General features: G+C 37.2%; 1 protein-coding gene across 3 annotated transcripts in view; it reads right to left on the reverse strand.

Annotated features, from left to right (window-relative positions):
- Plekhm3 (pleckstrin homology domain containing M3) overlaps positions 1 to 27,985 on the reverse strand; it is a 182,485-nt gene that overhangs the window by 19,711 nt on the left and 134,789 nt on the right. For all 3 annotated transcript variants that reach the window (XM_010616080.3, XM_010616081.2, XM_033764580.1), the window contains exon 7: positions 13,472 to 13,629. In XM_010616080.3, coding sequence (XP_010614382.1) covers positions 13,472 to 13,629 — 158 coding nt within the window. The remainder of the gene's footprint in view (positions 1 to 13,471; positions 13,630 to 27,985) is intronic.

Consider the following 27,985-nt stretch of genomic DNA (forward strand, 5'->3'; position numbering starts at 1 on the left):
GCTAGGGCTGTGTTTATAAATGCACTATATTTATCAAGTGCTTCATGGCATAAAGGGTTGAGTCAGTGCTGAGGGTTTCGTAAGTCTCTCCAGTATTAGCAGACATTCTGAAACATTTAGACATATGAATATAGGAGCCATGAAGGCAATGTCATTTACAAAGTAAAATGTCATTTACAAAGTTACTTTGTCAGAGTTACTCAGTGACAAAAATTTAATCCCCTCCCTCCAAAAAGAACAATCTACCATTGTGCTGAAAAGTTTTTGGTGAGGAAAACCTTTACTGACACAAGTCATGTTTAAGAATGGGCAGTCATATGCCTTAAGAAGAGTAGCATCTCATCTTGATATGTCATCATCCTATTTTTGCCACTCACAAAATATATGAGTTTCTGAGTTTTTGGCCTTCCCCAAATGTCAAGATGGTTTCCATAATCTCTTCAATCTCAGTAAGGGATGATTCTAAATCCTAGGCAGGGGCTGGGAATGTAGTCACTGGTAGTGCTTACCTAACATGGGTGAGGCCTTCAGTTCAAGTCTTAGAGTCTCAGTTTCTCTCTTTCTCCCCCTCCCCCCCAAATAAATCATAAGTAGGATGACTATTGTCCTGAGGACCATCGGGGAAGTTCCTCAAGACGCTCCTCTTTAGCTGGGCATGGTGGTGCACACCTGTAATCCCAGCACTAGGGAGGCTGAGGCAGGAGGATCACTGTGAGTTTGAGAACAACCTGGGCTGCATAGTGAGTTCCAGGTCAGTCTCACTACATAGTGAGACCCTGTCACAAAAAATTTAAAAAAATCAAAAAATCAAAAAATAAAGATGCCCCTCTTTCATCCCAGAGACAGCAAAGGACAATAAACAGATGGAAACAAAGTGGTTCTCCAGAAAAGGTACCTATGAAGTGGTGTACACATTTCCTCTAGCTATTTCTAAGATACCACACATCATTACAGCACTCAATGAGTGGCTGCTTCCCAAGAAAAACCACAGAAAGGAAGTATCATTAAAAAAGGAGTATACATTGGGGGAAGCTCTTCCCTCCTGTAAGCCCAACCTAGCCAAGGCTGTTGTCCTCTATTGTTGAACAGGATGTAACAAGACTGCCAAGCACAGCCCACAAACCTGCTAATTAGGTGCACTGACACTGTCTGTTTTGGAACCATTTACCAACAAAGGAATATGTCAGGCTGATTAGTGAGAAAATGGTATGTAATGTATGTGTATTTGAGTCCAGATGAGGGCATAATCCAGGTATTCAGTCTGTGCAAGGACTCACAAAAAAGTAGGCTGAACAAATAAGCCACAGTGAAAGACTAGCTTCTGGGAAGGGCTGCTCTTTCCCTCTCAAGTTTCGTTCCATCTGCACACCCCCACCACCCCTACTGATTTCTGCCCAAACACCTAACATGAAACTCTTTCAAAAAGTGACAAAGTACAACGATCCTCAGAAAAATGGAACAGCATTTGTAAGGATGTTATACACAAGTCATGTTTAAGAATGGGCAGTCATATGCCTTAAGAAGAGTAGCATCTCATCTTGATATGTCATCATCCTATTTTTGCCACTCACAAAATATATGAGTTTCTGAGTTTTTGGCCTTCCCCAAATGTCAAGATGGTTTCCATAATCTCTTCAATCTCAGTAAGGGATGATTCTAAATCCTAGGCAGGGGCTGGGAATGTAGTCACTGGTAGTGCTTACCTAACATGGGTGAGGCCTTCAGTTCAAGTCTTAGAGTCTCAGTTTCTCTCTTTCTCCCCCTCCCCCCCAAATAAATCATAAGTAGGATGACTATTGTCCTGAGGACCATCGGGGAAGTTCCTCAAGACGCTCCTCTTTAGCTGGGCATGGTGGTGCACACCTGTAATCCCAGCACTAGGGAGGCTGAGGCAGGAGGATCACTGTGAGTTTGAGAACAACCTGGGCTGCATAGTGAGTTCCAGGTCAGTCTCACTACATAGTGAGACCCTGTCACAAAAAATTTAAAAAAATCAAAAAATCAAAAAATAAAGATGCCCCTCTTTCATCCCAGAGACAGCAAAGGACAATAAACAGATGGAAACAAAGTGGTTCTCCAGAAAAGGTACCTATGAAGTGGTGTACACATTTCCTCTAGCTATTTCTAAGATACCACACATCATTACAGCACTCAATGAGTGGCTGCTTCCCAAGAAAAACCACAGAAAGGAAGTATCATTAAAAAAGGAGTATACATTGGGGGAAGCTCTTCCCTCCTGTAAGCCCAACCTAGCCAAGGCTGTTGTCCTCTATTGTTGAACAGGATGTAACAAGACTGCCAAGCACAGCCCACAAACCTGCTAATTAGGTGCACTGACACTGTCTGTTTTGGAACCATTTACCAACAAAGGAATATGTCAGGCTGATTAGTGAGAAAATGGTATGTAATGTATGTGTATTTGAGTCCAGATGAGGGCATAATCCAGGTATTCAGTCTGTGCAAGGACTCACAAAAAAGTAGGCTGAACAAATAATCCACAGTGAAAGACTAGCTTCTGGGAAGGGCTGCTCTTTCCCTCTCAAGTTTCGTTCCATCTGCACACCCCCACCACCCCTACTGATTTCTGCCCAAACACCTAACATGAAACTCTTTCAAAAAGTGACAAAGTACAACTGGATCCTCAGAAAAATGGAACAGCATTTGTAAGGATGTTGGCAAATGTAGGGTTTTGTTTTTCAGATACCGAAATTAAGTGACAATTTTAGGCCAAACCATCTCCATACTTAGCATCCATGGAGCTATGTACTGTATGAACATGCACAAATCAAAGGGAAATGGCAACGTAAAACACAACTCTTTTTTTTTTTGAGACAGGGTCTCACTAGTTGAGACTGACCTGGAACTCACTATGTAGCCCAGGCTGGTCTCAAACTCACAGCTATCCTCCTGCCTCAGCCTCCAGAGTGCTAGGATTATAGGCACCACCACGCCTGGCTAAAACACAACTCTTAATGTAATATTCAAACTTTGCTGAAAAAAATTATGTAGTAGTAGCATCTTCTTTGGGAAGAAGTGATTCAACACTTTATATAATAAACAAGTTCTTTTTTTTTTTTTTTTTTTTTTTTAGACAAACCTTTGTAAAATCTGGCTACAATTAGGTATTTGAGCTTCAATGTATACAAGGAACCTAAAGACAGAAAGTGCCAAGGCAAAGAACAATGTCCATGACCCAATAAGTTTAGGTCCTCAGGGAAAGGGTGGTATGAGTTGTAATGAAATGTGGAATTAAAAAGACCAAATCAAAAGTGTGTGGGGAGGAGTCTCCATTTCTTCAGCTCAAATTGGACATTTCTGGAGTATGGATGGATGGATAAAAGCCATTTCTTTTTTTTTTCTTTTTCTTTTTTTTTTTTCCGGTACTGGGGATCAAACTTTGGTCCTTGCACTTGTGAGGCAGGTGGCAAAACCACTGAGCTAAATCCCTGGTTGGATGGATAAAAGCAATGAGGCTTGGACTAAATTTCTGGAGAGACCTTTTCTGTATACTGACAAAGTAAATTTTAAACATGAAAACTAGGATGAACTCTGTTAGAAACAAGTACCTGCAATGGACTTTTCCATGAAGTTAATGTTAATTTTCAAAATTGATGTGAGAAATGGTTTTCAGGTGTGTGCTGACTGGATATGGTGGCAGAGTAGATGAAGTCAACTAGTAAGAGTGTGGCATTAATAAGTGTAAGGTCTTGTGGCTGAGGATTTAGCTCAGTGGCACTGCCCCTTCCTTGCAAGCATAAGGTCCTGAGTTTGATCCCCAGTACCACGAAAAAAATAGTGTAAGTCCCGCATGCCCTTATTTCTTGGAGGGGGACAGGGAAGGATCACTTATTTGTACACATAGAAAAACTGTATTTTTGAAGTGCGGATTATTAAAAAATGAACTCTTTTAGAAGAGTTACCAATAAGCTGCAGATCCCCTCCAATACACAGCAGGAATCCTACTTCTGATGCCTGTGAATGCTACCGAATAGGACAGGCTGATGCTTCTGCCTGAGAAGTATCTGAAATCGTAGTTCACTAGTTTCAGCCTTACATAAAAAGCTGTGTATTACTTCAGGCTTTTGCTGTGCTCCTCTTTCTTTGGAAGTATTTTAAATTCCCTAAACTAATTGGTTTATTTAAAAAGCTTTTTCAGTGTTCTCATGATTGTACATATAGTTGGGGAAGATGAAACAAATATTAATTAGCAATAACTGTGCTGTGGATAAACCTCATTGGTTATGATACTGCCACTGCACAAAGCTGAACCAAATATTAAATATTTATGGAATGCAAGCGACATGAAGAACACCAAACTCAGTGTTAAGTGTACTCTTCTAATACAATATCCACATCTGAATACGGCTCCAAAGTGTATGGGGGTCATAAGGTCTTCAAGGGCAGTATTCTCCATACTGGAAAACCCATGGGGATGACTTGCATGTCACATGAAACAATTAACAAAGCCAAGTGGGTCAGGATGAAAGCATCGGACTGATTTATGATGGCTGGTTGATTTCACAAATCTCATGTTAAGATTCACATGGAGAGTTTTTTAAGATGAAGTGTTTGTGTGTTAATGATGCGTTTCAAGATTCAGGAATGGCAACTTCACAGAAAGTTCAAAGCAAGATGGACTCCCTAGCAGCATTAAGTAGGTGTCCTTAATAATAAGATTAGTGACATGTAGAGATCTCAGAAAGAAAGCTGCATAGAAGGCAATTTAAGAATTAAAAACAAACAAACAAAACAAAATTATGCCCTTGGTCACTCTGAGACTTTAGATAACTGCTTGCCTTGCTTATATACTATTGTTTTGCCTTACATCTTAGTGCTCCATCAGCCTAATCTTCTGATTTGTAATTCTCAAAAAGTTAAAGTCATTATGTCTTATTCTCAAGGAAGGATGTGTTATTTCTACTTCTTTAGAATGTGGGATTTTGCCATTGTTTTAACAGAACGTTTAATCTCTCCTAAAGCTGGTCTTTCCTTGTAATCCTCTAGGAGGTAAATACTGGATAAGGCTTAAGGAAAACAGTCTTATGATTCTGGATCTTCCTACTGTATTTAAAGTCTTTCAATTTGGATTTTAGGGTTTTCTTATTTAGGTTAAAGACAAGTAGGCATTTAATTTGTGTTTGAGAAAAAAGAATAAACTCAAGGTGAATCGAGAGCACTGTCTCTGGAATGGAAGGGTGACTGGTGCTCAACTTCCACGGCTGACCTCACTGGCAGGGCTGCCCCAGAGATGGGCGCTGCACTGTTGTCCCCATCACAACAGTCCTTCCTTGGTGTCACAGCAGAAAGGCCTTTTCCCTGTCCTATGGCTCACTGGTCCAAGTGCAAAAACTTACAAGTGAATAAAGAGATGATTAAAAAAGCAGTCGTCTTAAAGGAGGCTTTAAAAAAACTTTTTTTCAAGTGAATTTTAGGGGATGTACTTGAAATGATTTGAAGGCTACAAATATAGAAGAAGCGGTCATATGTAAAGAAACAAACAGGTTTTGGAGTCCGATGTATTTGAATTTAAGTACGTTTTTTATTCTTTTTTTTTGGTACTGGGGATTGAACTTCAGACCTTGCGCATGCGAGGCAGGTGGTGGAACCAATGAGCTAAATCCCCAGCCCAGATGTATCTGAGTTTAAATTTTGGCTTTATCTCTTGGGACGAGACAACTGGCTTCTGTGAACCTAGGTTTCTGAATTATTAAAAGTAAGAAGCACACAACTGTATAATTCCAGCACTCTGGAAAGCTGAGGCAGAAGTATCAGAAGTTCCTGCCTGGCCTGGGCATCTTAGTGACTTAATGAGATGCCCTTTCAAAGACAAAAAATTTAAAAAACAGGCTGGGAGGTAGGTTAATACGAAGGCCCTGGTTCAGTCTCCAGTACCACAATAATAAACAAACTGAAAGTGCCAGTACTGTAGTCCCTCAGAGGACTGGCAGAGGAATTAAATGAGATATATGTACTGCTGGTACTGGTATTAGTAAATATTAATGGCATTTCCTCATAATCTCAGCACATTCTCTACATGGGCCAGAGATGAGGCCCTAAAAATTAATAGCAGGGGAGTATTTTCAAACTGCATATTCATGAATCTTCCTTCTGAATTCTGATTAATTTACTAAGGGAAAGAAAGGAACCCTTCTACATTGTTCGTAGGCCTCTAATTTAGTACAACCACAATGGAAAACAATATGGCGGTTCCACAAAATAAACTAAAACTAGAAACTTCATTTTACCCAGCTAGTCCCCTTCTAGGCATCTTCCCAAAAGAATTAAAGACCTTATATTAAGTGATACATGCATACCCATGTTTTTAGCAGCACAATTCATGAGAGCCAAATCTTGAAAGTAGTCTGTATGTCCAAAAACAAAAGAACGGATAAAGAAAATATGCTATTTACACCCAGTGGAGTACTATTCTGCTGTAAGGAAAGATAAACTTGGGTCATTTATAGAGAAATGGATATACCTTAGGACTATAATATTAAGTGAAATAAATCACACACACAAGTTTCAATATCACATGGTTTCTCTAAGATGAGAAACCTAGGTTATAAAGAGCAAAATAAAAAAATAGATAATAGGAAGTAGGGAGATAGATCATTTTCAAAAGCATAGGGGATCAATAGAATAGGGGGAAGGAAGAGGGGGAAAGGGAATAGAAGAAATTAAGATGTGTTATGTATATTTACCAACTCCACACAAGGAATGTAAACATTATGTACTGCAAACATGTACTAAAAATATCTCATAATCGAATAAGCATGTTAAAACAGTATATTCCAATACTGATGGGCCTGGATCAATGCTTAAGAGCTTAACATGGAGCTCTGTAATAGTTTTAGACAATGTAGAACTTACTGTCACCCATAATGTATATCATTTGCATGGATAATACATCCTTTCTTGGAGTTTCAGGTCCACTCCCTTCTATACTCTGGCTGCACTTTAATTATTTAAAAAATTTTTATTTTTATTAGTATGTGTTTGCAATATATAATGATTACATTCATTGTGGGGAGTTGATTTGTGTATATAACACATCTTAATTGTTTTTTATGTCCCCTTCTCGTCCCCTTCCACCTCTCTCTTCCACACTTTAATAGATTTAATATTTCATCTAGTCCCTACTATACTATAAAATATTGAGCAAGAAGCATAGATGTCCACCATGTATCCACGCACGCACGCGCACACACACACACCCCAAACTATGCTCAATAGCTCACTTACTGGAAGAATGAATAGTTCTAAAACTTGTGTTTTTTTTTTTTAAAACTAAACTGTAACTATGCTATTCAAATGATACTTGAGGGCCAGGATTTAGCTCAGTGGTTCCGTCTCCTGCTTCACAAGCACAAGAATCCAAGTTCGATCCCCGATACCAAAAAAAAAAAAACCCAAAAAACAAAAAAAAGATACTTGAATCTAAAAATATACTAAGTATATTTTGGAGGACTCCAAGGTGCTGAATTTAACAGTATGGTTAGATATGTGATAACAAATTCACTAAATACCTCATTTTTATTTTTACATATTTAAAAACATTTTATTATGAAAAACTCCAAATATATTAAAAATAGAATAGCATAATAAATCCTTGTATACTTATCGCCTAGCTTCAACAATTAGCAATCTCTTTTATCCACACCCACCCCAACCCCAGTATCAGATTTTTTTTTTTTTTTTTGGTACCAGGGATTGAACTCAGGTTCTTGTGCTTGCGAGGCAGGAAGCAGAACCACTGAGCTAAAGCCCAGTATCAGATTATTTTGAGACATCGTATTCACTTCACAAAATTTTCTATTATACTCCTCAGATTTCAAAATGTATCCCACCATTCAAATTTATTTTTATTTGTTACATTTATTTATTCAACATATCTTTACAGACATGTTTTTAAAGCAGCAACTTGGTATTTCTGTTTTCCTTTAATACATTTTTTTTTGGTACCAGGTATCGAACTTGGGCCCTTGAGCTTGTGAGGCAGGCACTGGAACCACTGAGCTAAATCCCTGGCTCCCTTTAATACATTTTTTATTAATGTTTCTTTTATCCTTTTCCTGTAGACTTGTATAAATGGTTCCCTTCATTTAACTGGGAACAAGAGGAAGCCCAATACTTTCCTTTTGCTTATGCACTGTCAACCTGGAACGCCAGGAAAGCAGGTCAAGGCTCCCTCACGCAGACATTGAAACAGAATTCTCAATGGCTTCACATTGTATTTTCTCCTACTGGGGACAGATCCCTAGGAGTCCGTAGATGTGACAATGAGGTCATTTTGGAGAGAAATCAGTACCTCTAATATCTAACATCTAACCTTTCTTCTGGTGATGACTCACAGTCATAAAGTCTTCGATGACACAGATTCTGGGACTTAGATAAGGCAATTCTTATGGGAGATCCTGATGTGTAGAGTAGCATCTCTGCTATAGTCAAGGGACAGATCTCAGGACCGAGGGCTTTAAACCTCATGCTCACATCCTGCTTCTAAAGTCATTCTCTTAATAAAACAAATAAGCATTCCTTGGACAGATGGCTGTGTCTTGGACTGGGGCAAGAAATTTAAAAGATGAGTGTGAGTCTGGATGATCTTATACTGCCAGAAAGAAAACTTTACATAAACAAATCCTTCAAAACAAACAAAAAACACATTCCAAACAAAACCTCCACAATGACTGGGGTACATTAGAAGGACTCAGGAGCCAACTGAGGGCTACTAGCCAAGGCTGGAACCCTAAGTAGTATTTTGTATAAGCCAAAGTATAAAATAACTGCAATGTCTATAATGGTATGAGTAAATAAACAACTGAAAAGTAAGTAATAAGCGGAAATGAAGAGATTAATCCTTCCCTACAGAAGAATTCCAAATAATTTTGTTCCCAAGATGGTGGAACATAACTCTTCACTTAAGTATGGGCTGTACAAGGTAAATTTCTTCCAAAGAGTACAATACTGAGAGAGGAAGAAGAACAGCACTTCTACAGCAGGGGGACCTGACACAAACACTGCAGTGGCCAGTCATGTTGATAGTATAGACGTGTGATAAGTGAGGAAAACGGTCTGTAACGCTATGGTCTTTCTCCCCATGCCCACAAAACCCAGTCTAAACTTAAGAAAGATAATATCAAGTATATTCCATCAGAAGGACTGTATAAAATACTTGACCAGTACTTCTCAAAACGGTCAAGATCATTAAAAAAAAGTAAAATCTGAGAAATTCTCACAGCTATGAGGAATCTATGGAGATGTGACAACTAAATATAGTAAGGTTATTAAGCAAAAACTAAGAAAATCTAGAAAATAACTATTGCCGTTAGCTAATAATATAGCTGTATCAGTTCACTAATTATAAAAAGTGTACCATACTGATGGGGATTTAGCTTGGTGGCGCTGTGCTTGCCTCACAAACACAAGATCCTGAGTTAAATCCCTGGTACCAGAAAAAAGAAAAACTGTACCATACTAATGTAAGATATATGTAACGGGGAAACAGTGTACAGTATAGGAGAACGCTCTGTACTATATTTATAAATTTTCTGCAAGTCTTAAATTATTCAAATAAAGTTTATTAAAAACTGTTCAGCTTTAAGAGTCAACCATTCATATGGATAAATTTTTGGTACCAGGGATTGAACTCAGGCCCCTTGTGCTTGTGAGGTAGGTGCCAGAACCACTGAGCTAGATCCCAGGCCCACATATGGATAAATTTTAAAAGACTATTTTTTAGAACAGTTGGAGATTCACAAATCAAACATATACATAGTTTCCATGTTATGTACCCCTGACACCTGCCTCTTTTCCTCTATTATGAACTTCTTACTGCGATAGTGTAGTCTATCTGTTATAATTAATGAATCAATGTTGAAACATGATTATCTAAAGTGCATATTTTAAGTTAAGGTTCACTGTGTTGTACAGTTCTATGGGTCTGACAAACGTATAATGCAATGTATGCACTACTGTAATACACAGAACAGTTTCACTACCCTAAAATTCTGTTTTAACTCATTAACCTTCCCAGCCTCAGAATCCCTGACAATGACTATTTTTTTACTATCCTTTTATAGTTTTGCTTTCTCCAGAATGTCATGGAGTTGGAATCATATAGTATGTTGCCTTTTCTGAATGGCTTTTACTTAGCAATATGCATTTAAGATTTGTCATTTTGTGGCCTGATAGCTCATTTATTTTATTGCTAAATAATATTCAATCATGGGACAATACCATAGTTTGTTCATTCATTCACTTATTGAAGGACATTTTGGTTGCTTTCAGTTTTTACAATTATAAATAAACTCCCATAAAGATCTATGTGCATGCTTTTGTATGGACAAAAGCTACCAACTCATGTTACTTAGAAGTATTTGATTTAATCTCAAAATATTCTGGGGTTTTCTGGGCAATGTTCTGTTATTGGTTTCTGGTTAATTTTATTATGGTTGGAACGTACTTTGCATGATTTGTATTTTTTCATATTTGCTCAATTATGTTTTAAGATCTAAAATGTGATCTCTTTTGGTAAATGTTCCATGTGAGCTTGATCAGAATGTACATTCAGTTGTTGTTTGATGAAATACTCTATAAATTTCAGGTAGACCCAGGTAATTGATAGTGCTATTCACTTTAATTATGTGTATGCCTACTGATTGCCTGTTGGATCTCTGTCAGTTACAGATAATATGGTGTTGAAGTCTCTATCATAGTGGAATCATCTGTTTTTCTTGAAGTTCATTCATTTTTGTCTCATGTATTTTGACTGTTCATATGTGTTAAGGATGTTATATCTTTCTTTGAGAATTTATTTTACATCTTCAGTCAGGTTTTGTAATTTGTTTTTTTAGATAATTTTATCTAAGTTGTATAATTTGTTGGCATACAGTTGTTTACAGCATTATTTAATAATTCTTTTAATTTCTATACCATTCCATTCCTCATTTAGCAATGTGCATTTTTTTCCTCTTACTTTCTTGGTCAGGCTAGCTCTACAAAGTTGTCCATTCTGCTCATCTTTTCAAAAGTCATCAGTTTCTCTGAATAAATAAAATTTAGTACAGCCATCCAGTAAGCTATTACTCATCCATGAAAAGGGAATGTAGTATTGATACATGCAACAACAGGAAATAATCTTGAAAACATACTAAGTCAATGAAGTTAGACTCGAAGGGCCACATATTGTGTGATTTGCTTTATATGAAATGTCCACAATAGGTAATTATTGGTTGCCTGTGATTTGAAGAAAAGCAAAGAGAAAAAAACAATGGGATTGTTTTTGATGATCAAAGTGTTCTAGAATTAGATTGTGGTGATGGTTGTAGTTTTGTGACTATACTAAAATCAGCAGATTAGACACTTTAAAAAAGTGAATTTTATGGAATGTGATTGTAATAAAAATAAAAATTAAATTAAAAATGCTCCTAACTGAATAAGCTGTATGCTAGGCCACAAAACAAGTCTCAGTAATTTAAAAAAGTTTGAAACTATCAAGTATGTTTTCTAGCATGTAGAACTAAAGATCTAGAATAGAAAACCACGTGGGAAACTCCCACATATTTGGAAACTAAACAGTATACTTCTAAATAACTCATGGGTTAAGGAAGAAATCATGAAGGAAAATTTGAAATATTTTGAAATAATGAAAATGAAATACAAAATATCAAAATATAGTGAATGTAGTTAGTAGTACTTTGAGTAAAATTTATAGCTAAAACACCTGTAACTGAAAAAAAGAAAATTGTCAAATTAATAGCATAAAATTCCATCTCAAGAAACTAGAAAAACAAAAACAAATTAATCTAAAACAAGAAGGAGCCAGGCATGGTGGCACACACCTGTAATCCCAACACTCGGGAGGCTGAGGCAGGAGGATCGCTGTGAGTTCAAGACCAGCCTGGGCTACATAGTGAGTTCCAGGTCAGTCTCAACTATATAGTGAGACCCTGTCTCAAAAAACCAAATAAATAAATAAATAAATAAATAAATAAAGCAAGCAAGCAAGCAAGCAAGCAAGCAAACAGGAGGAAGGAAGGAATAAAGATTCAGGCCAGGGATTTAGCTCAGTGGTTCTGCTGTCTGCCTCACAAGTGCAAGGTCCTGAGTTTGAGCCCCTGTACTCCCCAAGGAAAAAAAAAGATTAGAACAGATATCAATAAAATAGAAAAAAGCAAAACTAGAAGTATGACTAGAGAACCCTGTGAGCAGCTGCCTGCTCACCACATACTTGTCTCCACAGACACACTGCAGTATGGTGATGAAAGTTTTAGGACACCATGGAGAGAAAAGTAGGAGTTTATGTGGGATTACTTTTTTAACCAAAGTAATATGTGGACTTAGGCAGATCCATTGATTTATGGATGATTTTTGCCCTACTAAGTTGAGATCAAGGTTCTTATTTTTGCTTTTTTTGAATCAAAAAATGATACATATCACTTTTCCTTTCATCCCCAAGCATAATAGAAACACACACTGTGTGTGTGTGTGTGTACTGGCTTCTTTGGCCATGAATATTATGGCTCATTTCCCACCCTGCAGGGCTCACTAACATTGTGGTTCAGAACAGAAGGTAAGGCATGCAGCCAGGGAAAGTTGAAGCATGTGGAGTAGAGCTAAGATGGTAAGAGTCGACTCAGCCCTGTTGGCCTCTTTTTAAACCCAAAGACTATTTGTAAACATTCAGGAACTTGGGTTAGCCCCACACATGGAAAGACAGGCACATAAATGCATAGAAACACACTCAAGTCACCCAGGCTCCACTTCCCTGAGTATAGTAGTTAGCTAACTATCTAGGAATTAGATACCTTTAAAAAGTGTAGTCACAGCTGGGCGAGGGGTGCATGCCTGTAATCCCAGCACATGGGAGGCTGAGGCAAGAGGATCGCTGTGAGTTCGAGACCAGCCTGGGCTACATAATGAGTTCCAGGTCAGTCTCAACTACATAGTGAGACCCTGTCTCAAACCCTCCCACCCAAAATAAATAAATAAATAAAATAAAAGTGTACATCACATACAAACTTATCTACAAATGTTCATATAACTAGTATTCATAATACCCCCAAAATAGAAACAACCTAAATGTCTTTCTCTTCTAATTAACCCAGTTTCAGTCTTCCTGAGAGACGTCAATTTCCCATTGCCTATCACCATTGTTAATGGTGAAGATTCTTCCTCCTAAATCTTCATTCTAAAACTGAATCTGAACACTCTTCAATCCTTTAAGAAGACAGAGTTAGGTGATGTTTCTCTGCCACTCTGTTTATCTCATTCTGGATAAAGGTAGTAGAGTAAGGGTTGGAAATAAATATAGGAAACCAAAGTATGAAACATGTTCTCCAAGAACAAAGAAAATATGTTCTTGGGTAAAAGAGACTGACTACTTAACTAAAAATTGGCCTGATCTGGCCAAAAAAGACTGCATGTGACATTCTCAGGTATTCTTTTATAAGATAAGATATTCATTCTGTACCTGCTGGTTGAAATATCCTCAAAAGGGTAGAGGATCTCTCCATTGTTACAGATTTCGCAGATGAACCCCTTCTGGCAACAGAGACTGCAGCTGTACACATGTGAGGTGGCAAATTTAATGACCTTGCCCAAGAATGGAGCCAGTTTTCCTTCTATCACCTGCAGAAAGACAAATGGTACAGGGAAGAAAATTTACTGAGGATAGAAAAAAGTCTTGCAAGAAGCAAAAGGAACTCCTTTCCTTTACACAACAGGAAAACCTCTAATTATAATTTCTCAGCAACTCTGAGGAAGAAAAGACTCAGGACTCTGGTTTTAAACCACTGGAGGTTGGAAAATGAAGTTGGTGAAACTTCTTTTGTATTTCTTTTTCTTTGTAGTTGGTAGAGGGGACTGAGGACCAACAAATGGGGAACCTACTTGAATAGACCAACTTCATAGTTATGGTGTGATGTAAGAGGAGTGTGGTAGGTTTTCTAAAACAAACTGTGAAAATACAAATGTAGAAATTTATGTGGTAAGTTCAATAACATCTTTTCTCTAATGCATTCATGGGATAGTTTTTCATCATCTCCCCAAGAGAAAAATGGGTATAGTAATATAAAGAGGTTGTAATGTGACAGTCTGAGAACTATTTTCAGCCTATAATTTTAGTAGTGTTTAAAAAAACTTGGGAAATTTTCTTAAAAAGAAACAAAACAAAAGATATAATAAAATTAGCCTAAATTCCAACATGAATAGGGGCTTCTTACTCCTGATGAGGGACATGCTGTCCAGTTGACACTTGTCCCCACCAGGCCCTGGTATCTTCTTCCCCTTGTTACCTTACCTGATAGTTTGCAAACACCTATGAGTTTAGTGATGTGTGTTTTATTTGTCTGTTGTTTTGAGATATGGTCTTGCTATGTACTTGAGGCTGGCCTTGAACTCACTATGTAGCCCAGGCTAGCCTCAAACTGCAGGTTATCCTCCTGCCTCAGCCTCTTGAGTGCTGGGATTACAAGTGTGCACCACAATGCCTTGCTAAACACCCATGAGTTTAAACTTCTCACTTAGTTATTATTTATGGGCTTCAAAGACTTTAGCACTTTCCATACTAGCAAGATAAAATCTGCCTTTATTTTTGTCATCAATGTATATGCATATACATGCTAATTTGGGTATAAGAAAAAAATGGAGATTAAATCTAATTTAAAAATAGCTGAAAATGAACAAGGAAGAGCTAGCTGAATGCTTTCAAATGAATATAATTAAAATCATAGTTTTACATACAACTGAGGGAAATAAATCATACCTACAGAAAAATAATAATGTCCAGGTGAGTAAGTTGTAGTGACTGGGAATACAAAAATAAAAGAATACAAAGAATATAATTATGTCTTTTAAAAAAATGAAATTGTACTAGACATAGAAACTAAGGTGACTTTTAATCTTGGGAATAACACAATGATTTACAAGTAATTATAACTCTAGGGAGGAGGGCAAATCAGAGAAGCAAGCCTGTCATTTTATACATAGTTATGTCTTTGCATTTAAAAAAATAATGAATGTATATTATCTTTGCATTAAAATGCAAAAGATAAACAAAAATTTGAGTTTACTGCTTTGTAAGAATGGAGTTTTTTTTTTTTTTGGTACCTGGGATTGAACTCAGGTCCTTGCGCTTGCAAGGCAGGCCACCGAATCGCTGAGCTAAATCCACAGCCTGGAGCTTTTTTTCTTTATGAAGGGATTAGGAATTACCCTGGCTATTATCTGAGTCAGGCTATTATGTTTTTCACCATTCTTCAACTTACTTCTTTCTCTATAGCCTTTAGGAAGCTGTAGGTAGACGTTATTTCATTTTTGTTTTCTGAGGGCCCATTACGTCTGATAAACTCCCACTAAAGCATGTTACACACGGTACACGCTTTCTAAGAAATAACCACTACCAAATCATATACCAAACCACCAGTAAACACTTTCCACTGTGTCATAGGATTATTTCCAAATTGTGGTAATATGACAGTTGAGTTTAGCTTTCCTTACTTTACTCTTTTCTTAAATAACTAAAGTTATGACATGTTTAAAGAGAGGCACGGGATATTAAATAGTCTTGGAAACTTGGTAAGTATCAGTTGTTTGAAGAAACTGGGAATGAGAAGAAAACTTTGAGGAAGAATGAGAGTTTTCATCTAGGATCTAAAGGAAAAGATTGAGCATCTTGTACAGAAAGCCTTTTCTCTCTAGATTTCTCTGAACATTTTGAAGGATCTTGACATATTTCATCAAATTTACACTACCAGCAATGTTATGTTTATTCCTACCTATGGACTTTAATAAGGCTTTTTTAGGGGGTACCAGGGATCGAACTCAGGTCCTTGCACTTGCGAGGCAAGTGGCGGAACCACTGAGCTAAATCCCAGGCACTTTAATAAGATTTTGAAAATTAATTTTGGGACTTATACATTTATAATATTTAGTCTTCCTACCAAAGAACCTGATAAACTTCTCCATTTTATTAAATCTTTATTATTACTTAATAAAAATCTTTTTCCCTTATATAAGCCATTCACATTTATTACTTAGATTATTTCAAGGTTAAATTTTTAAATAATGTTTTTTCTCATTAGCTATTACTGGGATATTATATTGACATCTGTGTACATCTTACATATGACCATTTTCCTATATTTCATCAGTGCTAGTCATTTTTAGGTGATTCTTATGGGTCCTCTTAAAGTAATTCCTTCTAATATTATATCTCCTCTTTATGTTTCATGTTTTATGCTATCACTCAGACCTTCTAAAATAATATTAAATAATAGTGCTAGTAGCCATAATTGTTATTTCATTAGAATCAAATTGGGAATTATGAAATCTACTCTGAGTGACTAATTTTTTCCATTAAACATATATTTCCTGTATTCACTACATTTTATTGATTCCGTCTCCCTATTTTTTAATAACACCTTTACAGAAATATAATTCACATACCATATAATTCAACCATTTAAAATGTGCAATTCAATGATTGTTATTAAAGGAACTGTATGCCATTACTATAATCAGTTTTAGAACATTTAATCCATCTTCCCCTAAATCCCCATACCCATTAATTTCTCCCTTTCCCTGCTCCCCCAAGTCCTAGGAACCAATAATCTACTTTCTGTCTCTATAAATTTGCCTATTTCATATAAATGGGGTCGTATAATAGGTATTTTTTAGAGACTGGCTTCTTTCAATCAAGTTTTTGAGGTTTATGCTGTTTCTTTAAAATATCTACTATCTAAGCCAGTCTCTCTCTGCATTCCTCCCTTCCCACCTTCACCATCCTACTCCAGGATCTTATCACCCCTCTCCAGATTAATGAAAGAATGTCCTGATTTTATTTTGAGATGCCAGTCTTTTTCTTTTCTTTTTTCTTTCTTTTTTCCTTTTTTTTGTACTGGGGATCGAACTCAGGACCTCAATCTTACCAGGCAGGTGCTGTGCCGCTGAGCTACATCCCTGGCCCATCTAGCATACACATTAGTCAGTTTTAGATACCACTTGCATATGTATACCATGAGGCATAAGGGCATCATCTTTTCTGTCAATCCTTGGTGAATTCTTACTTTATCATGAATCAAAGCTTCTCACTCATTCATTTCATAAACTGTACTGTCCCAGACCTTCAATACAAGAGTAAACTAGATTAAACTGGAGCTTACATTTCTCTTGATACACAAGGACTGCCACTGGTTGATGCCACACTATCTAGTTCAAGTCATTTCCATGTTGTGAGCGAACTTTCTCCTGTCCAGAACATGCTTTTTAGCTCCTGTCCCTTTAGCCATGTCATTTCCTCTTTTAAGAGTTTTACTTCTTTTCTTAACATTTGTTTAAATTTCACATAGGCTCCATGGCTTAGATTATTCTGGCTTTATCTGGAAAGCCATATTTGGTTATTTCAGCTGCCACGGACCAATGATGCTTCTCCCTAGATATTTACTTTTATATCACATAGCTTAATATAGAACTAGATGTTATTTTGTTCTTGTTGCTATTGTTTAACATGTGATTATTTTGTTTTCCAATAGTATACTGAACATACAGTCCTACAAAACTGGCAATTTTATATGAGGCAACCTAAAAAAAAAATTGCTTGAGGGCAAAGAGTGAATCTTCTATGCACTTAAAATATTCCCTCCCTGCAGGGCATCTGAGTCTTTGTTGATGGACCAAGGCAGCTTTTTTGTCTCTTCCCTTGGCTGTCAGCAGTCCTGTCTTGGGATTTTTTTTATGTCATAATCATTTTTAATCACGAGGCTGCGTTATGTAGGAAGGAGCAGAAAGAGTATTCGGACTTGGTGGCAGCTCACTTGTGGCCATGTTCCAAATGGCTGAAGCTGCTGGAATTTTTCCTTCCATAAAACTGAGGTAATATTCTGAAACTTATTTTAGAATTTATAAACTTCCTTTATTATAGAAAGGAAAATTTATAATTTTTCAATGGTAAAGATATATATGATTTAAGCCTTTCCTTTGAATACAGTTACTAGCAACAATGGGAAAAGATTTGAGCTCTCTTTTGGCTGCTGGTTTATAGGTTTAATCACTATGAAAAGGGGCCTGTAGGTTTGCTATCTTCTAGGGTTTTTATACATGTCTGTTTTGGACAACTGCTCAAAAATGAATAAAGCATCTTGCCTACCATAGGCTCTCCTCCAACCCAAGAGCCTTAGTCCTTTCACTCTTGCTTCCTAGACATCTTGGGGTGATTTAGGTTAAGTCTCTATTCTACAAACACTAGAAAAATGGTGGCCTCAAATAAAACCTAGGGTGACCTACTACCTTCAGGTTCTAACTGAGAACAATGAGCTGCTGGGATGGCACCGAACCTGGAAAATGATTAGGGGTGGGGCAAAGTCAAAGTCTCCTGACCAAGGAGTGCAGAGCTCTGAGGACGGTCAGGCTGAGAAACTGCTATGTTAACCTTAATCTGGTATTCCTTGCTAGCCACAACAGTCCACAGGGTCCAGCATAGGGAAATCCTATTAACTGTTTACCCTTGCTAGAATGTATCTAGGGGATTCTGATATCACAGAGGGCAAGCATGGCCTGACCAGGACAAAGTAAACCACAGAAGTACTTCCTTAATGAAATTGTCCAAAGCTTATTTTAAAAAGAAAATACACAACTATGGTACCAGTTTTGCTTACTGAAGACTTAGGTATATTTTTCCACTACATTGTTGTCACATGAAAATGTCTTCCAAAGAGGCTGACACTCCAAAGTACTCCATCAGAACTTAGTTGTATCTGGGTATTGAAAAGCAGTAGAATTGACTGGGAAAAAGAAAGGTGATCTGAGTATCGATTCTGGCTCATACACTTTCCAGCTGTGACTCTGGCAAGTTACCTAACCTCATTGAACCTTAGTTTCCTTAACTGAAAAATTAGGATAATATCTGCTTGTAGGAGTAAAGGACAGATCACATTTAACATACTGAAACTAACCTAGCTCAGTGTTCAAGTTACAGCAAGTGATCAATAACCAACAGCCTACTATTATCTTTAAACAGAAATTCTCTATGATTAAAACTCATCTCTCCTTTCAAACACAGGATTTATAGCAGGAGTAAGAGAAAAAGATATGAAGTTCATGTGTCATTTTAAACACGGCATCAAATTATTCTGTTTGCATAAGAACAACAGAAATTAAGGTAAAGCCACCAGATCCATTTCCCCTGATACTGCTATGGATAAGACAGATTTTGCACAAGAACACTTACTTTGAGAACAAAATGCTGGGAGGAGACATTTAGCACAAGTCATACTTGATGTGAATCACTCATGTAAGATAGTGTCTTAGCAAAATCTGGAAATTGCCTTTCTTACTCCTTTCCTATTGTATTTAAATTAGCCAGAGGTTAATAATATAACTTTACAACTATCCATCAAAAGTTGAAGGATACTTCATCTTTAGCATTATGAGTGTGGTGGTTTTATTTAACAAGTGGTCAACTGGACTTGTCATGAATGCTAGTGAAACAGACTCCTGAGCTGAGGTTTGCTTCTCTCTCCATTTGTATCTCCTAAAGCTCATGTCTACATGAGTAAAGTCATGATGAAGTGATCAGCAGAAAACATATGTGGCTCTCCCCTCATCTCCTTGGCCCCTGCACTAGATCCCTTCCATATTCTCCATATACCAAACTAACATAATGCCTCAAGAAGAGGCAGATGTCCAAGGAGAGGGAGAGAGTTTGTTTCTGGTTTCCATTAAACTTAATTTCTTATCCTAAGGAAGGTACCAATCTGATTTATTCACTTGGAAATGCGCATATCGACAACTTCAGAGGTGTCATACTGACTGGGTTTTCAAAAAATACAAAGCTCCACTTGTAACGTAAATTATGCCATTTTATCACCCCGTGAGACAAGGACAAGATGCAGCGTTAAGCTGCTCTGTTCTTCCAGATTTTTCTATTTTTCACTTTTGCGGTCTCTCTATAAAAAATTTTTTCCTGTCACTTCAGGTACTTTTAGAACTCAAGAGACTGTGAATGTTAACTTCCACAATCCAGTCAGCTGACAAATACGCCAAATATGCTCACCCTTCTTATGCAAAGGCAGCCCATGAAAGCTGCCTGGTTGAACTCACAGCTTGGGGATACACACATTTCTCTGCCTCTTCTATTCTTGTCAAGACGGTCAGCACTGGAATTTGAGGCCTATGGCTTTCTTGCAGACTAAGACAACAGACTTTATTTGATTTACTTTCTTGCAGACCAATCAAAAATTACAATTAAGTTAAAAAATAACCTAGTGCTGCCTTTTCCAAACCACAGTTCAGAAACAGCTGCTTATTACTCATGTGTGGCACCAGGAAATTGCAGTGTCATGTTCAAGGTCTGCAGCCAATGGAGATCTATGGGGTTGGGAAAGGGGCACAAATGATTCCTCTATGTCTTCACTCCCTTGGCACCTCACAAAACTAAATCTACAGGGGAAACAAGACAGATTACTATTAACTTGACAAAAAAAAAAAAAAAGAAAAGAAAAGAAAAAAAGGCTCTTATCAAATTTCTTTAGGCACTGATTAATTCTTTCCCTCTCCCTCTGATTTGTCAAGTTACCTCAAAACAAGTATGGCTGAGCCATGATGTAACATCTAGAGTTTGGACCACTGTTTGGAATACTCTGATGAAGAAGTTGCTGCACTTGACAAATGGCTCCTTTTCTAAAAGTCTAACCCAGGGCTGGGGCTGGGCCGGGGATTTAGCTCAGGGGCACCATGCCTGTCTCACAAGTGCAAAGCCCTGAGTTTGATCCCAGATACCAATTTTTTAAAAAAGTCTTAACCCAAAGACCGAGTTCACGTGGAACAAACCTACCTGCCACTTACTAGGAACAAGTGAGTAGAAATGGAAGAATCAAAATTGTCACACACTGTGACATAATTTCCAACATAATTTAGCTTGTCTTTTCTTGGCTAAATGACCACGAAAGGTTGTATTTTGTCTCTGTGTGCCATTTGCCAGCATTAACAGGTAGTTAAAGTGAAGTCTAGTAACCTAGGCCAGTGAGTTTATAGGAAGTTGGAAACAGCAGCCTGTGGATTCTGTTCAAGCTTGAAAGCCTTGACACACAATGGAATTATTCTGCATCCTCATTCCATTCTAAAATTTACTGCTCTGACTCATAAACCCTTAAAAATAGAAAATAAAAAGTATACCACCAAAAGCATATGGGATATTCCTATTTCAAAAAGTTGGGTAAAACTTTTTCCATAATAACCTTTGAGCTCCTTATTGTGGCTCAGTGCTGGGATGTTTATACATAAACTCAAAACAGTCCATTCTCTAAAGAGCCACCCTCCCCCCAATCCATTATGGAACTGGTCAATAGGATTGAGATTTTGGCTAACCAGGTACTTTGCTGAGGGATTATTATGATGTCACCAATTAACTCTTATCTGATCCTTTCCCAAAGGTGACAGTTTCTACTAAGACACTGGAAACTGTGATAATTTAATATGATTTAAGTAATTGGGTAGATTTTGAGGGACCACAATCATTCCTATCATATTACATTTTGCTTCCTGCTTGAAACTAAGCATTAGGGAATAAAAGATAAAGGAATTTCAATAGAAAGACAAACCTAAAGTGCAAATTTTTTATTCAGAAAAAATATATGGTATGGGGCCTACTGAGACAATTTTTCTGAGCTAAGTCCCTTAAGGGCTATAGCTTAGTCAAGTCATAATTCCATGGAAATTTAATAAAGCATTTGCAAAGACTAAGGGCAATAATGTTGTTCAAATATTCTAAGCCCCAAACTGGCCATATGGTCTAATAAAGGGATGTGGGGTATTACATACAGTGGTACCTTAGTACTAGGTGTTAATTTTTCTGAGAGGTGCAATGAGTACCTAAAAATGACAAATACCCAACAAATTGTTTTGGCTGGAAAGAGTAGCAATTCAGGCAATTGACACCAACAAGTTCTAGCTTTCATGTTGAATATCAAATTTGATGAATTTCAAAGTAGCCAAGTCCCAAGGTATGATTATATGGAGAAAACAGATAACAATATTTCAAACTGAAACAGTTCCTGAAAATTCCCAGTATGATCAGAAGAATTCTGCTTCTTTGTTAATTAGCTTTATGTCTGAAATAAATCTGATTGAAGTTTCTAGTATTCATTTTTGGTCCTAAGTTATGGCATTACTGACTCACTAGATAGCAAATGAGTAAAATTCCTAAGCAGTCTTTGTAACCCAGTCTCTTCATTTCATATATGAAGAAATTGAGGTCCAGAGAGCTGACAGAGCTGATGAAGGTCACCCAGCTTCCCAGTGACAGACTGGCTTTCCCTTGTAAGCACAATTTATGAGGAAGGGGTCTTTACGAGGGCATCTGGGTCAGAGTGCAACCAAAGGGTTTGCAACAGCCGCAGAATTCCAAGGCCACTGTGAAGTCTGCAGAGCCGCCATGTAAAAATGGAAATTTCTAAATCCCTCCGCCCCTGCACTCAAGCAAGATGTGGGCCAGGTTCACACACACAGTTTTTATCTGAATTGGATCTGCCTTTGGTTTCTGGAAAGACAGCACAAAATTTCTCTTAATTTTGTGTAATTTTCTGAATACGGGGATGATCTTAGTATCTTACTGGTTAAACTACTGAGAAATTCATGAAGTAACACAGAATCTTGTGACAAAAATGGCCTTACCATCAATTTAAACCCTAGCCCATCAGAACTTAGAGATGTAACTTTATTAAGGAGAAAAGCTACTGCAGCTGGAAAAACAAGGCAAAGCAAAAGTTACTCTCTGTTGGTATGTACATGGGAACAACTGAAGAAATGGGGCTCTTCAGAAAGGATTTGAGTGGAAACCAGTATGAATACCTGCTTTTAATGAGACACAGAAATAACAAACCCCAAAGCAATGTAACCTGATCAAGTAAGGAAATGAACTACAAGAGTCAAGGACATTGTTGGGTGTGGTTGGTACTGTGCCTATAACCCTAGCCTGCCTGTAATTCCAACACTCTAGGAGGCTGAGGCAGAAGGACTCCAAATTCGAACCAGGTGGACAACTTAGTGAGACTCTCAAAAAGGGTGTTAGGTTTGCTGGGGATGTAGCTCAGAGTGAGGGCCCGGGGTTCTGATATAGGGGGAAGAGATATACCTCCCAAACCTGCTAGATATCTGAAACGTGAGTTCATGTTCTATAGAATTGAAGAATGAATTCTAGGAACAAAGGAGGTTAAGAGTAGGAAAAATTTATTGAGGGAAAGAAATCTTCTGTCTAATAGAGACAGAAGGGGGAACGGAAGGGGGGTTGCCCACTCACCCCACTTCTCCAAGATGTTTTATATAGCAAAGCCATGTGCACAGATGGTTACAAATGGGACAAAACTATAAGACCCAATGTAAAATTATGAGGTGAGCATGAGGTAGGGCAAAACCATGACCAGCCAATAAGATTACAAGTACAGTCACCCAGGTAATATTGATTAAATGGGAATCAAATGGGAGAGCAAGTCACATAGCAAGCATACAAGGATTTTCTGTAAGGGGGGGGTCAGGGATATTTCCTGGAAAGGCTGGGTTAAGACCTTGCCCCCCCCAGGTTATTGATACCTGTTTAAAACATCAATCACTGCTATTCATCCCCAGGGGAAACACAAGGTATAGCAGTTCCTCTCCTTTTACAATTCTGCCACAGTGAATGTGCCTTGATTGTCCTCCATGTTGGCTCCTTGCTGTGTTGGCTCCTTGAGGGCTGCCCGGTCTAACTGCCTACCAGATACCTAATTAATTTACCTATCTGCAATAGTTCAATCCCTAGTACTTTACAGGAAAAAAAATAAAAGGCCAGGATATACATGAAGGCCACAGCAAAGCAAGGAAGAAATAGGGTGCAAGCAAAATAAGATTAAATAGAGGCAATTCAGATGCACACAAAGAGAAAAAGGAAAGAGGATGCAGCTAATTGTGATTTGAAATATATATAGTAGGAGTTTTGAAATCTTGGTTTCTATTCCTAGTGATGTCCCCCAGTAAGCTCTCTAATGATCTTTTTTTTTAAATGTCAAGTAACTTCTCCATGCCTCAGTTTCCTCATCTGCAAAATAAAGCAATTATGCTAAGACATTTAAAATGACATGATCTATAAGGATTCCTTTCAGTTTGAAATTTCTATGATTTTGTGATTAACCAACAGGGAAAACATCAAAAGGAACTTTTTCAATAGCTCAGGAATGTAGAAAGGGAATATGTGGGAAGATGGATAAAAGGTGTGTTTAACCAGACTAATTAGAAAGATACCCTAGGAATTTTCAACAGAACTGAAATAACGTCACCAGCATTTTATTCCCTTGCTTTCTGAGTGCCATTCAAAGAGAGAAGTAGTCTTTCAGAGATTGTCTCCTCACAGGTGTGCGACCAGGTATCAGTTTTCCTCTCATCAATGAATTTAATTAGTCAATGTTTAGCTAGCACTTTGGGGATGAAAAGTACAATATAAGCACTCAACATTATTATTACTTAACAGCTTTTCTGGAACCAGGAATGCCTGAGATTAAGTGAGAAACAAAAGTGAGTTCCGGGGTAGAGACTGTGATCTAATAAACTGCTGGGTCACAGAAATAGAAACCTTGCATAAAAACTGAAATAGGGCTCTTTATTAGCCCTCACACCAGGTCTAAGATTGTTGATAATTTTTATTCTTTGCCTCAGGTGTCAGTGAACAGTAAGTAGCAGTAACAATGCAGTACTAATTATGATTCTATACATCCTGTTTCACTAGAATATTGTCTTCGGTGCTGGGGGTGTCAGTGTGCCTGGAAATATGTATATCTATGATTTGGATTCAAAAACAACAATAAAGGAGAGACAGATAAATTATTTAATAAATGCTATTGGGGTAACATTAGCCCTGAGGAGAGAAAATAAAGCTGAATTTCTAACTCATCTCATAAAAATGTAAAAATTTAAATAAAACTTACATAAAAACAGATTTCAACATAAAAGAAAGCCATAAAAGTATTTTAAAAATATAAGTATCAGAGAAAAACATTAGAAAAACACTTTATTGTGGATTGAATATAATCAAGCCATAAGAGTGATAAATATAAATATAATATAAAGTACATACAAAATATAACTTACAAAATAAGTTAACAAAATGGAAAATTTCCTATTTAAAAAGGTCAACGATATAATTTAAATGCATATTAAAAAGGTGATTGCAAATGGCCAATAAAATAAAAAAGATGCTGAACATTATACTGGAAAAAAATTACAGTTAAACAACTGTGTGAAGTTATTTTTTATCAGAATGGCTACACTTTAAGATAACAATAATATAGAAAGTTAATATAGAAAAAGAGATACTGTAGGAATAAATTGGTTCCACCTTTTCAAAAGGTAACTACCAAGATCTATCAAATTTCAAAGCATTCTCTTTGGCCTATGGTAGCAACTCACTTTAAAGTTACACCAGGGACAGGGATTTAGCTCAGTGGTTCCACTGCCTGCCTTGCAAGCGCAAGGTCCTGAGTTCAATCCCTGGTACCAAAAAAAATAAATTTACACCAAAGATGCACTTGTACAAGCTCATAAGGAAGTATGGAGGGTGTTCAGAGCAGTATAGGATCTAACAAAGAAAAACTGTCACTGATTAAAAATAACTTAGGTTTAAGTTACCTCAATTTATGTAACTTAAACATAAGTTATCTTAGGTATAAAGTAACTACACTACTACACAGCTGATGAAAAGAATGAAATAAATCTTCATGTGTACTGAATGTGCATCTATGCCCAAATGTCCACAGATGGCCAGACATCCATGCAAACTGTTAAGTAGAAAAGGCAAACCATGGAAAGGTTGTATAATTTGATCCTTTGTGGGGCTGGGTTTTTAGCTCAGCGATTCAGTGACCTGCCTTGCAAGCGCAAGGATCTGAGTTCAATCCCTGGTACAAAAAAAAAAAAAAAAATTTCATATTTGTAATGCATAGGATTATCTGAAAAGACACAGACTGGCTATTAAGTAACAAAAGCTTCCCTGGCAGAGTAGAAAGTAGGAAAGAAGAGACTTTAAAAAACAATTCTGGGGCTGGGGGTTAGGTAAGTGGTATAGCAATTGCCTAGCATGTGTGAGGTCTTGGGTTAGATCCCTAGCATTGTACAATAAATAATAAGTACATAAGATTCTATATTCTTTAATTTTTAATTTTTTTTTTTTGGTACCAGGGATCGATCTCTGGACCTTGCACTTGAGAGGCAGGTGTGGTGCCACTGAGCTAAATCCCCCACCCTATTCTTTAATTTTTAAATAATTATGAAATGTTTCTTTTATAATAAGTGTTCAAATTGTAAAAAAAAAATACAAGCATGGCTTTAGAAATATATAAACATAATATGCACATGCATATGTTAATATTATTAAAATAGAGAAAGCTTTCATTCTTAGATTTATACAATTTATGTTTTCACTTGTTCTTAGTAATACTTACTTTCACAAAATGTCCTATCAGTGAACCTGTTGTGACTACATCAGATTTGATGCTTGTATCAATGGAGACCTGCCTGTGTAAGCAGAATGCTCTCTTACTTAGGAATTGTGCAGGCTTGGAAGGTAACATTACCTAGTCAGTTACAATAATTTATAAGACATGAGTGTCAGTATCGATATCTAATACCAGACAATTGAAGTTTAAGGTTTTTCTTTTACACAATTACCACTAAAATTTAGACATTCAATCTTATCTCTTTAAATACTAGACTTAGAGTTATTAAGTAAACAGTCAGTTAGGATGCAGAGTGTGTTTTCTGAGAATTCACTTACATGTTTTAAATGCCCTCTTCCAGGTAAGATGTACTACTAGGCCAGGGCATTATTCTTCCTAACTGGCTTTCTTTCAATGACTCCCTTCCCTCAGGCACATTACTCCAACTTTGGCATCTGGTAGGTCTGATAACATTTATTAGTTTTAGATTGTGTTTTTTGTAATGAACAGTTAAAGCAGGAGAAAGAGTATTGGTATCAGGTTTTAAAATTCATTTTCTACCTATTCAGAGGTCACACTAATGCTATACCACCCAGGGTACTGTGTAGAAGTATGATACCACATCCAAAGGTTTTACAACTTAGTTTGATGTCAGTGGCACTCACTGACCTGCCCTAGATGTGGCCCGAAGAAAGAAATGAAAACCTTGGTTTTACAACAGGTGGACATTCAAAGATTAGATCGGGTTCAAAGAAAAAGCATTTTAATATCAGGTTGAGAAGTTTGGTAAAATCTAAATGGAAGAGTACTAAGAAAGGAAGCCAGTGCACTGACAGTTTTCTGGAGGGTCGACAGACAGTCTGTGATCTGATTAGCACCTAGTGTCCTTCCCAAGGATCTGTCTTCTGCCACTTGAGCATCTCTGTACCGCCAAGCCAAGAGAAATGGGAGAAGGCTCAACTTTAGACTCCTTTTGCTACTGCTAGCACTTTTGACAAAGGGGAAATACTGACCAAAACAGAATTTTGCGTGAGTTGTAGAGGTTTTAGTTTTCCTTGGGTTCCCTGTCTTCCATGAGTGTGGGTAACTGAAAAATGATCTTACTTGGTCCTTCATAATGTTATTTGCTTTAGTGAAGAGCGTTTAGCTCATTGAAATTCCAAGCAGTTGTACTGTAGCTCATGTAAAGTAGAAGAGGTTCATTTGTTATCTTTTTAAAATTAAATTTTAAAAAACTTAAGTTTAATATATTTAAGGTAAAGGATACAGGTTTTGTTTGTTGTTGCTGCTGCTGCTGTTTGTTTTAAGGGCTGGGGACTGAATCTACCTCTCAGGTATGCTTAGGCAGCTGCTTTGTCTCTGAGCTACACTCTCTGCCCACATGCATAAATCTTAAGAGTTCAGCTCAATGAATTTTAAATATTTATTTATTTATTTTAAAAGTGTCATTTTATTTTTTGTTTTGTTTTTTGTACGGGGAATTGAACTTGGGAGCTTGCGCTTGCAAGGCAGGTGGCAGAACCACTGCA

Source organism: Fukomys damarensis, unplaced genomic scaffold (genome assembly GCF_012274545.1).
Source record: "Fukomys damarensis isolate Sample0158 unplaced genomic scaffold, DMR_v1.0_HiC HiC_scaffold_16, whole genome shotgun sequence".
Lineage (NCBI taxonomy): Eukaryota > Metazoa > Chordata > Mammalia > Rodentia > Bathyergidae > Fukomys > Fukomys damarensis.